Source organism: Gopherus evgoodei, chromosome 1 (assembly GCF_007399415.2).
Source record: "Gopherus evgoodei ecotype Sinaloan lineage chromosome 1, rGopEvg1_v1.p, whole genome shotgun sequence".
Classification (NCBI taxonomy): domain Eukaryota; kingdom Metazoa; phylum Chordata; order Testudines; family Testudinidae; genus Gopherus; species Gopherus evgoodei.
Window position 1 is genome coordinate 33230662 of NC_044322.1, and position 15409 is coordinate 33246070.

General features: G+C 41.9%; 1 protein-coding gene across 3 annotated transcripts in view; it reads left to right on the forward strand.

The window, feature by feature from the left end:
* CUL5 (cullin 5) overlaps positions 1-15409 on the forward strand; it is a 74610-nt gene that overhangs the window by 43179 nt on the left and 16022 nt on the right. For all 3 annotated transcript variants that reach the window (XM_030560961.1, XM_030560966.1, XM_030560960.1), the window contains exons 8-11: positions 1098-1191; positions 4635-4765; positions 9401-9508; positions 10340-10404. In XM_030560961.1, the coding sequence (XP_030416821.1) occupies positions 1098-1191; positions 4635-4765; positions 9401-9508; positions 10340-10404 (398 nt within the window). The remainder of the gene's footprint in view (positions 1-1097; positions 1192-4634; positions 4766-9400; positions 9509-10339; positions 10405-15409) is intronic.

Genomic DNA, 15409 nt, shown 5'->3' on the forward strand with positions numbered 1-15409 from the left:
TTCACAGTCTGATTCGTTTGCGGTTTGACTTTGCAAACAGTGCTATTGCTGTTATATATTTCCTAAGCTTGGGATATTACAAATTGTTCTGAGTGGGATTTTTTCCACTCTGACTCCTTCTGCCCCTTGTGCACAGAAACAAGCAGGATCTTAGTTAAAGGGCTCTAAGCAAGTTAGACCAAACTCAGGGCCTGCTAAATTTTCCCTCACAGTAGGCAGTCCTAGGAGGTAAAAGGTTATTCAATGCCAGGTAACAATATCTGGAAAAGTTCACTGTTTATCACACGAAAATCCCCAAACACTTCACAACTGGTAAATGACTAAATTTGCTCCCTCCATAACTGAAATGTAACCATCTCTGATGTGAAGTGCATCAATGGTTTACCAGTGCTCACCAAAGTGAAAAATACTTTATCAGCGTGAAACTCCAGGGAGAGATTTAAGTGCAGCAAGAAGCAATTTGTAGTTGCCTGTGCTGAAATTTGTTCAGGACACAAGACTATTTTAAACAAATGCCCTAAGATCTGTAGTAGTCAGGATTGGTTTGCCGCATTCTGTATTACATCATAAGTGGGGCATCCCTAGCAAAGGTGAATGGTAAGCAGTATATAAAATTGTCTCATCTGCCAATCTCTTGAGTGTAGAAGTAATTTCTGTGCTAGAATTGTCATTAGGCTCTTGTTCAAAGCAAACTAAGTCAGGTCAGGTAGAGTACACAGGAATGAACTATTCTTGGCCGTTGGAAGTGCATTTGGAAACTAAGTAGGGTAGTTAGTGTTCCAGAAATGATACTCCCTTGTGAAGAAGAGGCCACAGAAATATTAAACTGTTCACTCTTTTATGAGAAAAACTACTGCAGTTCTCATGCTACATGCTTTAAAGGAAAAACACCTATGAACTGAAGTATAGACTTTGTTTCGTGGTGTCATAATTTATGTATTAAATACAGCCTGTGAGCATGAAACATTTTACTGAGCTGTAGTGCATGAGGAGAGGCTAATACTTATATTGAACATGAACTTGAGAGAGAGAGAGAGAGAACAAACTGGCACTCAAAGGATTGTCGTAAGCTAACTATATTTCTTAATACATTTCAGCTTATGGAGTGCTGTGTGAATGCTCTGGTGACATCATTTAAAGAAACTATTTTAGCTGAATGCCAAGGCATGATCAAACGAAATGAAACAGAAAGTAAGTGAAGCTTAAAAAATATTGCAGCATGATCTCAGTCAGCTAGGTTTAAAAAAAAAATTTCTTGATAAATGTATCTGATTACCATTTTGTAACTGAGGCGGTTACATGTTTCTTTTTATTGCATATGAGGCCCTTTCATTCCACAAAAAGCAGATGCTTCCATGTGCCATTGTAGGGTAATATGTTTTTAAATGTGTTTATACTCTGTACCTTCAATATGTCAGTTTGACTGGATAACTTTTCGTGAAAAGCTAATTTGTGAGTAAGGACTTTTTTTACACCCATTTATTGTTCTTTCTTTTACAAGAACCTGCTTTCTCCAATTTTAATCAACTTTGGGGCTCTTCTTCAGAGCATTGCATCCTCTTGAACTTGAGTAATTTTGAAAATAAAATACCTCTCTCTGGGGTTCTCCCTCCTTCACCAAGATACTGCTTTTGAAGGCAGGGAAAGAGTTGGGTGTTTTTAATTACTATTTCTGGTCCAGGACCAACATTTGGAAGAATGTACTGGTCAGCGAATAAAGTACCTCTACATGTCTTTCACCTGTTTTCACAGCCAATATCTCAAGACCTGAGAGAGCTGAAGATTAATGCTGTATGCCATTTAAAAGATGGTTTGAAGTGTTTGCTTATAGAGATTTTGAGAGAGTGGTGTGATTCAAATAGGAAAGATTTGTGAAGGTGCTGATCTGCTGGCCATTCAAGATATTAGCTACTTAAATGTCAGAAATGAAGTAGGGGAATTGACAAAGAAAACCAGAAATCAGTGAGATTATTTTTAAAAGCACAGGATCCTGCAACTAAATTGTTGAATTTTTGTAACTGTATGAAGTTTTCATTTCTATACACATAAGAACTGGGATTCTCAGCTTTCAGATAGTCTTAAGATCAAATATATTATGAAATGCCAGGTGTAGAAGTGAATGTTTTATACTACATCAGACTGATCCCTCCATCTATTAGTACTTTCTTGGCACTAGTCCAGGACTGTATATAGCAAAGTACCAAACCTTTTAACCAGAGGGGGTGAGTGAGTGTGTGTATGTGTGTGTGTGTTTGTGTTTGGAGGAGGAGGGGGGGGGGGAAATGTGGGGTCATGCCTCTTCTTTCTTTCTCTCTCTCTCTCTCTTCCCCCCCTCCCCCCCCCCGGTCCATTTGCTAATTGGCTTGTACTGAGCATACTCACAGGATTGAACATGCTCAGTAACACTGCTGAAACTGGCTGCCCTCACTCCCCCTTCCCTGCAAATCGGCAGGCATGGGTCATGTCTGCTTGTTACAGTATAACTTTCAGTCCCCAAAGGAATACAGTAGTTTATTTGAACCCAAAGCTATAGAAGTACTTTAGATAAGATACTTTCCTTAAAAACTTTGCTAGTTGGTCACATGCATCTCTGTTCCTTTTTCCATGCTAGAGAGAAGTTGGGTGAGGTCCAGTAAAAGATGTTACCTCACCCACTCTGGGTCTCTCATATTCTGGGACCAGCATGGCTACAACATCGTCTTTCTATTATGTTCTTTATGCTCTCTCTTGAATTGATCTGTAGGGCCACTACCATTTCTTTCAGATCTCTCTTCTAAACTCACCTCTACCCTATTGACTATAAGAAATCAGCCACTTGATGGCTGGATTAAGGAGGTAGGTGGAAATAGCTGAATCTTAAATTTTAAACGATGCAACCATGCCTATAACATATTCTCCCCCTTTTCATATTTATTTGTCGTTTTATATTGTAAGCTGGGGTAGCCAGTAGGCAGACTGAGGACCAAATCTGGACCTCCAGAAACTTTTGAGTGGACTTTAAAGGTCAGACAGGTTGGAGCCATGCAAAGCAGTGCCTGCTCCTCAGCGTAGCGTCTTCCAGCAAGGGTGGGCAGCTGGGCTAGGCTGTGGGGTGCAGTGTGTCCCAGGCAGGTGCTTGTGCAGCCACGGCTCCTTCTTCCACCTGCCGACAGCAGCTCAGGGATGGGGCAAGTGGGCCATGTGAGTGAAATGAGCTGGTGCTGGCATTCAGGCTCAGTGAGGGGGGCAAGCAGGGAGCTGGGCTGCCTGGCCCACCAAGTAAGCAGAGCTGCCAACTGTCTCTCGGCCAGGCCGCCTGCTCCACTGCGGGGCCTCAGAGCCTGGCCAGGAGGGGTGGCAGAGACAGGCCCTGACTCCTCGCTTTGGGATTGGGGGGAGCCTGCAGGGAGATGCTAACTGACAGGCTGGCACTGTGTCCCTCACTCAAGAGTGAGGCTGCAGGTACCACCTCCCAAATACCTCCTCCCAATACACACACACATGGGCAGTATCTTCTTTGTGGGAACTTGACATGTGGTAACCCTAAGCTGGAAGGCGACAATTAAGGGGTATGGGATGGGGAGCTGGGTGGGAGACAATCAGGGAGTTTTATACCTACAGTCATTTTATTTGTCAAGCCAAAGTTGTTAATCTTTGTAAACTAAAAACACGTTAAAAATTTGAAACAGTTGTCTGAAAGTGTTTTAATGCTAATATTTGCATCTCTTTGACATTTATTTATGTACATTCTCAAAGTCTTAGATGTAATTTATTACATCTTGGAGGTTATTTTTAGGGAAAAAACTAGAGAGAGATTGGAGATGTCTTTGTTATTGTCCTTGTGGATGCAGTGGAGAGGAAGAACTAGAGAGGATATTGATTCAGAAAAAAGGGACCAAAGAATCCTTGGCCACAGATGTTTTTTGGGACTAGCAGCAGGACCAAAACAACACAACCCTACTTGTATATGAGTTCCCAATCTTGCATCACTGGTCAGTTTCACACCTACATGAATGTAGGCTTCTAATTGAGATCCATTGTTACTAGGAAAGTTTAGGCAACTGGAGAGGATGAGTGTGATTGAAGGTGGGAGAAGAGGTTCTAGTTGTACCCCCAAACTACTTCATTAACAAGATGACAGAAAAATGGGATGTGGGACAAGAACTGCTTATGATTATGAGATGCATTTACTTTGAACTTTGGTGTGTGTGTGTGTGTGTGTGTGTGTGTGTGTATATATATATGTACAAGTAATCTAGCAAAAAGAAAAATAAACACTCAGAGAAGGGGAGGACAATACATATATGTTGACTTATTCCTGGTTGCCAGTGATTTTTTTATTATAGTTTTTTTACTGGTGAATAAGAAAAGTTTTTATTCTCTAACATTCTACTAAGCATTTTTACTAACTTCTCAAAGAGAAGACTCCTTTCCTTGTGGAGTTCACATTTTAAGAAGTTTCAGTAGTGTTACTATAAAACCATTTGAGGGGCTGTATTGTTATTGAAATGTCTTACTCTACTGTTTTTGTGACTTTTATGTCCCATTTGAGATATTAGTGTGAACAGAACATATACAATTTTTACTTAAAGCATTGTCGGGTTGTTGCATGTGGAGTGACTAGTAGTTTCATCAGTATTTTGTGTTTTTTCCAGAGTTGCATCTAATGTTTTCACTGATGGATAAAGTTCCTAATGGAATAGAGCCCATGTTAAAAGACTTGGAAGAGCATATTGTTAGTGCTGGACTAGCAGATATGGTAGCAGCTGCTGAAACTATTACTACTGTAAGTATATGCTCTTGGGGGGAAGGAGGGGAGGGGAAATGTCAATAGTCAGCAAGAACCTCTTGCAAAGGAAAACAAAAAATCTCCCTCCCCTCTCCTTCATGGGATTACTGGGTATGTTACATGTAAGTGTAAACACTTGGGTTTTTTTTTATTTTTTGTTTTTTGTTTTTACATTTAATAGATATGTCAACATACACTTTGACTTTCTCTTTGTTTAAGAGATCAGAATTTAAAACATCCTGAAAGGAGTTTGGTACAATTATACCTGTACCTGTTGCATGTTTGAACTTACTAATACCGGATCTATATATTAAAACATGAAATTTAAAGACAATGTGCAGATGATAAATTAGAGGGAGTGCATATCAATCCCTCTAGTTAAATGTATTAGTAATTTACTTATAAAGGTTTTTTTCAATTACTTATAACTTCTTGAACCTGCTAGCTTTTGAGATTAAAATTTGGCATGCTTGTTCTGAACTGAGGAATGGTATTTTTTTGTGTGGAAGTTTATCAGAAATGTTTGTTTTTCAAGCAAGAGGGCAAAATATATTTTTCAGTTAAGGATTTTTAAAAGATCTTAGATGGTGGGGGTTGTTTTTTAATAGCTGTAGCCGCACAGGAGAGAAGTGATAGACCCCTGATACTAGGTACCACATCCCTGCCTCTGGAGCATAGATATCCCTCCAGTGAAAACTGATTTGATTTGGCATTTATAAGGTTTTTAAATACTCAGTGTACACATGCATATTTTTAAGTAGGAAATGTCATACCAAAAACTACATTAAAAGAATGTAAAAATTGCCAAGCCAAAGCACTTAAGTTAGGGAAATATTGTTAACATTGCCTATTCATGCCTTAGCTATGCATGTGTATTACGATAGTCTCTAATTTCTAATGGTCATTAATTACGTGATCACATATTATCATTCTTTGAGGAATGTCCTTGTGGGTGCTCCACTTTAGTTGTCTTGACGCCCTACTCTTGTCATCAGAAATTTGGGGTAGCAGTGCCCGATTGGGCAACGCACGTGCCGTCCCATGCCACCGCAGGTGGTTACATAGTGGTGCATGGCTAACAGTCCCTCAGTTCCTTCTCTACCACCTTCAGCTTGAGTCGAATTGATCAGCAGCGGCCCTCTCTTACCTTTGATAAGATTAGCATTTACATAGGTTACAGTTGTTAGTATAAGCAGTAGTTAGATATTCTACCCTCTATACTTATTTTATTTTACTTTAAAAAAAAAAGTTTTTCTTCCTTATCTACTCTTATATACCCCTCAGTAAGAAGGTAAGTTTATCCTCCCATAGGATTACTACCATCCCTTTTTGTTGGGGGATAGGCTTTCACAGGCATGCCCAGACCACCGGGCTTCAAACGCTGCCTGACTTACAGACTGTCAGTCCGGGTTTCTGACAGTCACGCAAAATGCATCAGCTGCCTGTACCAGCGCCAGCCCGTCAGTCAGTAACACTCATTACTCAGAAGTGCCCACACTGCTGGAATCTCAGGGCCAGGGCAAGAAAAGCCAGGGATCTCCAACTTAAATTCCTTATGATAGAGAAATCACTCAGGCCGTCGTTGGACCCTGAGTCCAGGACACCTCTGGGCCAACGGTCACCAGCGGCAGCCTCTGACAGAGGTTCTGCCCCGGCAACATCTATGAAAGAGCCTTTACCCACGAAGGCTTCCAAAAAGTAGTCCCAGAATTCTCCGCACTAGGAATCAGCCAAGAAAAGCAGTCCCTGTTCGAAAAATCTGCCCCAGGACCGATGGCACTTAATGCATCAGACCATGAGACACTGGGATCCTCTGGTACTGAGAGTCCTCATAAAGTGAAAGACCCTACGAGGGCAAGCTTGAATGGAGGTTCACAGAGCAAAGTGAAACCTTCCACCTCGGCATCCACAGAGACGAAAAGAAGCTTGGCACCAACTGACATAGTGGCGCCACCTGTGTTGTCTATGCTGCAGTGCTCGAGATCTTTGGCACCGGTGGCTGCAGTTTACACTACCGGGCTGTCAGCAACAACATCCCCAGTACCAAAGCTCTTGGTTCTGCAAGAGTTCGTGAGCTATGTGGATCTATTAGTCCCCTCTACTCGGTACTGAGGGTACTCCATTGTCACTAGACAAGAGGCGGAGCTGATTTAGGTGGAGTATTCGAATGGCTCGGTACCAATTTGGATGAAGACGAGGATGATCTGGTCACATATACTCCTCGTCACTCCTCACCCAAAGGTGGACCATCTATCAGAACATCACTCATCTGCAGAGGCATGGGCACTGCCCCTTGTGCCATTCCCACCAAACTCACCATACTGGAATCCGTGGGCAATATACAGGGCCCAACACAGCAGGTCTGCTACCTCGCTAAGATTGAGAGCCGCACAATCCCCATTGCCAATTATCCCAGCACCCTCAGAAATACAAGAGCAAGTGACTGAGGAAATCGAGGACATATCTGACCAGGAAACCTCACCACATGCACACCTCTCATCTTTGTCATCGGATGAAACCATAATGCCACCGTCCCTTACCATTGCGATGATTTCAAGGCCTTTCAGGACCTCTTCAAAATGGTGGCAGAATCTTTAGCGATTTCATTAGAACAGGTACCTGAATCTCAACGTATGTCACTGGACATACTCCAGTCATTCCCATCAGCAAAGATAGTATTACCGATCAATGATGCTATTATGGAGTCTGCCAAAAACATCTGGCAGACACCAGCAACAGCATCATGCAAGATATCAGACAAAAAATATTTGCCATCTAAAGGAGCTGAGTTTTTATTTACACACCACACCAGACTCATTAGTGGTGGAGGCAGTAAATGAAAGGGGAAAACAACACCACTCCAGAACAACCCCATATGATAGACTGGAAAAGATTAAACCTCTTCGGCCGCAAGGCCTATTCCTCTGCGACACTTCAGTTCTGCATAGCTAATTATATGGCCCTACTGGCAAAATACACACGCTATCATTTAAAAAATGTCAGAATTTATTGATAGTGTGCCTGACAATAAAAAAAGAACAATTTAAAGTTAACACCGCTGAAGGACATCTCATCACCAGAACAGCTTTATGGGCCTCTCTTGACTCCGCAGACGTGGCTGCATGGTCCATTGCGGCCTCTGTGGTTATTTGCCATGCATCCTGGCTCCCTCACTCAAGGTTCCCTAGGGAGGTCCAGGCTACAGTTGAAGACTTTCCCTTTGAAGACCCAGAATTATTTGTGGCCAAAACAGACGGGTCTCTCCACACCCTGAAAGACACATGTGCAACTTTGAAATCCATGGGTATTTACACGCCTGAAAATAAAAAGAAACAGGGCAGGTATTATAACCAGAGAATCTGATCGCCTCCATAGACACAACATAGAAAGTATGACCAGCACTGCAAACAACAGCAAAACAGACGTTGACGGACCCAAAACCAACCTTCGACGTCCCAACAATCCAACACAAGAGAGCAGTTTTGAAGGTGTGCTTGAGGGCACAAGACAACTGCACATTCTAATGCTAGAAACAGACGCTATCTCCCGACCATTCGGAGATGGATTGTCACATTGATGGCCTTCCTCATTGCCATCACATCCATCAGATGAGCGAGAGAATTAGGTGCCTTAATGGAACATCCCCCCGATACGCAACATTCTTTAAAGACAGTTACTTTACGACCACACCCCAAGTTCCTACCCAAGGTTGCCTTCCTCTTTCGTTTGCATCAACCCATTTATTTACCTGTTTTTTTCCAAAATCACATGCGGATGGGGGAGAGGCATCAGTCCACACATTGGACATCCAAAGAGCATTAGTTTTCTACCAAGACTATTTGTCTCCATAACAGAATGATCAAGGGTTCAAAACATCTCAAAACAGAGACTATCCAAATGGATATCGGCATGCATCCACTTTTGCTACCAAAACACCAACCTACAAGCCCCAGTGGGAGTCTGTACACTCTCTACCAGAGCACATGCAGCATCTATGGCTTGTAATGTGGCTTCTTAGTCGTGTCCCCGTCAATGACACTTGCAGAGCAGCAACCTGAGCATGAGCCCATACGTTCCCAAAGCACTGTGCTAAAGAGCAACAGTCAGCGTCAGACGCTTACTTTGGACTCTGTGTTATCCAGCATCAATAACGAAACTCCGAAGCCCCTCCCTTCCACTGAGGGGTACTGTTCAAGTCACCTAAAGTGGAGCACCCAAAGGGACACACCTTGAAGAAGAGAAGTGCAGTACCTGAGGTTCTTCATGAGGTTGTCCCTGTGGGTGCTCCACTACCCTCCCTACTCCCCTCTACTCAGAGTTTCACGTAGATTCTCTGTGGTAGAGAAGGAACTGAGGGGCAGTTAGCCATGCCCCACTATGTAACCGCTCATAGTGGCACAAGATGGTGGTGGCACGGTGCAGTTGGGCACTGCTACGACAAATCTCTGATTACAAGCGCAGGGCATCAAGACACCTAAAGTGGTGAACCTGCAGTGAGAACCATCTCAAAGAACCTCAGTTACTGCACAAGGTGAGTAACCTCTCTCTCTTTTTTTTTTTTTTTTTCCTTCTCTTCACTGGAGATTAGTTTTTGTTTTCATTTGTTTTGTTGTTTTGCTGCTTTAATTTTAGGATTCTGAGAAATATGTAGAGCAGTTGCTTACATTATTTAATCGATTTAGTAAGCTGGTTAAAGAAGCTTTTCAAGATGACCCGAGATTTCTTACTGCAAGAGATAAGGTATATGTTTTAATTTAAGTGATCTTTGTCTTCATTTATTTTAAATTGTTGAAATCCATAATAAACTATGCCTCTAAAATCCCATTGCCCACTTATTGATGAATCCTGAAGTCTGTTCTTATGCTAATAAACTTATTGAATAAAAGGCTGGTTAGAATCTTTTTAAGGTAATTGGTAACCTAATTTTTATTATTTGTATTGTGGTAGTGCCCAAAGAACCCAGTCAGGACTGAAGCTGGTAGTGTTGTTTAATTGTACAGCACCTATGAAGATGCTGACTGTGCTGAGGAGCTTATAGTTTAAGTGTCTGATTCAGCAAGGTAGTCATGCTTCAGGTTGTATGTATAATTCTGAATAGTCCTCTTGACTTCAGTGGAACCCTTCACATGCTGAAGTTAGGCATGTGCTGAAGTATCTTGCTGAATTGAGGCTTAAGAAAAAGCTGCTTTTCAGTATGGTTGCATTAGCCTGCATATAAGACATTCTTAGTATTGAATCAATTGATTTTTAATTCATCAGTGCTTTACATTTCCAGGGCCTGCCAGTGACATACAACAATTGGGGAAATCACTGACAAGCCCTGGAAACGTATAGCGCTGTTGAATTCAGATCGATTGATTTAATACTAAAAAAGCCTTAGCCTGCTTCTAAGACAAACATATTGAAAAGCAGGCTACAAACATATTGGACTAATAAAGGACATGGATTAGAGTGGTACAGATACTTGCTATAATAACTTTCAAAAACGGGAGATATGAATTGTTTCATATTTGAATACATTATAAAAAAAATTGAGGTGTTTTATACTCTTATTTTAACTATTCATTTTAGGCATATAAGGCAGTTGTGAATGATGCTACAATATTTAAACTTGAATTGCCACTGAAGCAGAAAGGGTAAGCCATTTAAATACTAATGTGAATCAACTATTTCAAATTTAAATATGAACAGGCAAGTTCAATGTTTTTAAATGTTTTAAGAACACTATGTAATGTTATACTACAGTTTACTTTGAGTGCTTCTGGGATCAACAGAAATGAAAACTCAAGGCCTGTTGGGGCTTTGTACCTTTTTTCATACTCTGAGGAACTTTTTCACATGACAGCAGATCAGTGATATAAATAAAAAATGTAGCCTATCAGACTGGCTTTTACTTTTAGTTTTTGTTGCTTAAATATTTTTACATTGTTTATAATGACTTAGAGTTGGGGTCTATATAAGTTTAGGACTGTTCCGGGATAGTGCTTCTTTTTTTTTTAAACTTGTCTTTATTAAAATGGTGATTTTATTAATTATGTAAAGCTGCTGTTGAGCTGTGTATGTATCAATGCACAAATCCTTGTGTCTCCACATACCGTCGCTGGACTGCCACTATCTAGACTGATGGATAGTCCTCTTTCAAAAGTCAAACTCAGAGCTGGCAGTGAGTGCCAAGCATTTTCATTCCCCTCAGCTAGGGTAACTACAACTTTTACTTCCCTCTACTGTTTTAATTTCTGTCATTGAATCAGACAGGAAGGAAGAGGCCATTGTCATCACTTTCTGTCCTATTGCACTTTTACTTTATACACACTTTCTTTTTCTGGATGACAACAATGGAGGAAGTGGGATGAAAGAAGAAAAAAGACATAGGTGCACTGTGTGTGGGGAGCCTAGTGCAGTAGTTATTCACCAGGATTTTTGTGACCTGTGAGCAGACTGTGAATTTCCACAGCAAGGCAGCAGTTTCAAGCTGTAATTTGAAGGAGAGAACTTCAGTCTAAGAGACCACGAGATGGTCACTAGGTCCAGAAACACCTATCATCAATCAGGGCATGGTGTATTCTTGAGGTAGAAATGTCAAAGGCAGAAAGAAAATCCTTGAGTCCAGACAGTAGGAACCCTCGGGAAGTAAGCATTCAAACTGAGAATGCAAAACTTGGTAAGGTATAGAGACACTTTTTTGGCAGGAGCCTTATTTGGAAAGATGAAATTGCACATTCTCTGTCCTATGGAATGTCAGCATAGGATTATATACAAACCTTGAGTACGCTGTGACGATCTGCATCTAAATTCTGTAGCCGTCTCATATATAGGGCCTTACCAAATTCACGGTCCATTTTGGTCAATTTCACAGTCATAGGATTTAAAAAATTGTAAATTTAATGATTTCAGATATTTAAATCAGAAATTTTATGGTGTTGTAATTGTAGGGGTCCTGACCCAAGAAGGAATTGTGTGGAGGTCGCAAGGTTATTGTAGGTGGGGTTGTAGTATTGCTGTTGTTACTTCTGCTCTGCTGCTGGCAGCAGCACTGCCATCAGAGCTGGGCAGCTGGAGAGCGGCAGCTGCTGGCTGGTAGCCCACTTCTGAAGGCAGAACCACCACCAGCAGCAGCGCGGAAGTGCGGATGCCATGGTATGGTATTACTGCCCTTACTTCAGTGCTGCTGCCTTCAGAGTTGGGACCTTGGTCAGCAGCCACCACTCTCTAGCCGCCTAGCTCTGAAGACAGCAATGCAGAAGTAAGGTTGACATGGTATGGTATTGCCATGTTTACTTCTGCACTGCTGCTGGCTGAGTGCTCAGCCAACAGCCATTGCTCTCCAGCTGCCCAGCTCTGAAGGCAGTGCAGAAGTAAGATTGGCATTACTGTGCGCCCCCCCTTAAAATAATCTTGCAACTCCCTTTTGAGTCAGGACCCCCAATTTGAGAAACGCTGGTCTCCCTTGTGAAATCTGTATAGTACAAGGCAACGTTTCTCAAACTGGGGTCCATGAAGGGTACTCCAGGGGGTTCACCGGTCCCGTTGATCAACTCCCTCCCCTTCCAGTGCCTCTTGCAAACCGGGGAACAGCTGTTTAGTGGCATGCAGGAGGTGCTGAGAGGGAGGGGGATGAGGAGGGATGGGACATGCTGGAAGGAGGGGTGGCAGGGATGGAGTGGGGGCAGAAAGAGGTGGGGCCTTGGGAAGAGGTGGAGTGGGGGGCGGGGACCGAGGCTGAGCAGCGGGGTTGGGGGCCTGTGAAAAAACTTAAATCAAAATGGAGGTCCTTGAGTTGCTAAAGTTTGAGAACTGCTGATATAGAGTAAAAGCACACAAAAGACCAGATTTCACAGTCCATGATGCTTTTTTCATGGCCATGTATTTGGTAGGGCCCTACTCATATAAAATGAATCTGCTCATAATAACCATATGATAGCTGTATCCAATAAAAATGGTTCCTTCTTATAGTTTACTATTATGGGTGGAGGTTGTATTTTTCTTTTAATTCTGGTTTTAAAATTTATGAAATAATTCAGTATCTCTTTTAATTTGAAAAACTGAAAAATTTGTATTCAAAGAAGTCAAGGTTTTTGTGTAATGATTAAGTTTATGTAGAAGTCAATGTGATTCCTCTAAAACTTAAACATTCATACCATGTTGAAATTCATAGTCGTGTTTTCAGTACCTGATATATCTTGTTGCTTTTTTCAGGAAGTTTCTTAATTGTGAACCCTGTTTACACACAGCACTGATAGGTGGGGTCTCTGACAGCTACTCATTAACAAACTTGTCAGCTCACGTGGTCTGAAAACCACTTATTTGCAGCAGTCAGAATTGAAAATTAAGAGCCCTGATCACTTGGGCAAAAACATTTTAGTTCTAATGTTTAAAAAGTTGCATTTTCAAGGGCAGAGAATAGTTACTGTTACTTTAAGCAAATAGAATCTAAAACATAGTTCCTGACAACGGCGTGTAGTGTGTTGTGTCAGATCTGGTTGAGCTCCACTTGTTGGACAGTTACCAGACTGCTGTGTGGGAGGATCCAAGTGCTGAACCCCACAGCTTGTTGGGACTGGGTAGAGTTCATGGATTTCCCCCATAGCCCTTGGCACCCCAATACTTCTAATTGGCTGGGGCAGCCATGAGAGGCGTGGCCCCGTGCAGAGGGGATATTAGTATTGCAGTGCCTTTCTCAAGTGCACGTCCACCAATGTAATATACGCCATCATATGGCAGCAATGCCCCTCTGCTACGTACATCGGCCAAACTGGACAGTTTCTACGGAAAAGGATAAATGGACACAAATCAGATATCAGGAATGGCAATATACAAAAACTTGTAGGAGAACACTTCAACCTCCCTGGCCACACTATAGCAGACCTTAAGGTGGCCATCCTGCTGCAAAAAAACTTCAGGACCAGACTTCAAAGAGAAACTGCTGAGCTTCAGTTCATCTGCAAATTTGACACCTCAGCTCAGGATTAAACAAAGACTGTGAATGGCTTGCCAACTATAAAACCAGTTTCTCCTCCCTTGGTTTTCACACCTCAACTGCTAGAACAGGGCCTCATCCTCCCTGATTGAACTAACCTCGTTATCTCTAGCTCGCTTGCATATATATATATACCTGCCCCTGGAAATTTCCACTACATGCATCCGACGAAGTGGGTATTCACCCACGAAAGCTCATGCTCCAAAACGTCTGTTAGTCTATAAGGTGCCACAGGACTCTTTGCTGCTTCTGTCAAGTGAGCAGTTCCTCTTGCTGGATGAGGTGGAATTTCTATTCTTCACACCTGCTGAAGAGAGGTGAGCTGTGCTTCCTCATTCATCCCCACTCTCTAGTTCAATGATTCATCTTGACTGACTATCCTGAAGCCACAGATTAAGGGGAAATGTCCCCCCTTCGTTTTCTCTGCATTTCCCTAAGCAGTTGCTTTATACCTATCTGGGGCTTTTCCCACATCTGCTGGATATCATGAGTTTGAGGGGGTGCTCTTTACCATTTCTCCCAGCAGGGTTTTGAATCCATAAGACCTTGAACTGTATCGTTCCCCCTGCTTCTGGCATGATTTTTGACCACTGAAATGGTCGACACTGATTTTCTTCTCTGATAAAGGTAAACTGTGAGCTCAGCTTCTGAGCCACTGTGTCTGGCCTTATTCGGTTTGCATCTGTGCACTCTGGAGTTACCCGTTTACCATTTCCCACTAAAAACTCAAAAGAAATATTTTCTCCAGTATTCCCACAGTCAGACTCTCAGAACATTCCTTGGTGTCCATATGGACTTAGGCTACAGGTGGGGCAATCGTTCATCATAGAAACTTTTACCCACATCTGTTTGCCTGTCAGTGCCTTATATGGAAAATTCACGTGGGATTTCACCAGAGTTGTGCAGCACCAGTGTCCTGTTTTTGCTAATCTAGACTAGGGTAAACTATAATCAGTAAAAGAGATTGCTGTGCCCCCTAAATTATTAAAGGAACTCACTTGGCAGAAGCTTGGAGCCCAGTTTTCTCCTGGTGAGGTAATCTAGAGAGAATTCCACTAGATTTTTACTCACCAAAGTCCAATTTCTTAACACAGTTTCCAAACAAAAATTCCTGATTAAGTCTGTGGTTCCTCCCTAGAACCTACATCTAGTTCTTTCACAGCTTAGCCTTTCTACCACCATTTGAACCACTGATGACATTCCTGGCTTATAGTTTTCCTAGAAGTCATAATATTAATGTGAATGGTAGAAAAAGTGACTGTTTTGTCATCATCACCCTATTCAGAATTCTTCTGCATATCATTCATTCCATGAATTTGTCCAGGTTTTCTATCTTTTGGTCAGTTTTACTTTAACCAGGATATTTTCCTGCCTGATTTGTGCCCTAAACCTTGAGCAGACAAAATAAAGCTTTGATACCTGTTGAATGCTTCTATGGCCCGAAAATCAGCATGATCCCATCATTCAGAAAATCCTGAGAACTATTCCAAAGCCAAGGCTTCAAGACTTACAGTAACCTAAAGGTGCTATACTTTCATTTCTAAGACCTTTTAAAAGGCCATCAGAAAACCCTATACTACAAGATGCTTTTTGTCCTAAAATCACTGAGTTGTCTGAAGTGTTCCGTAAGACTACTATCTTGTGGCCCTTGCATACTTTGTGAG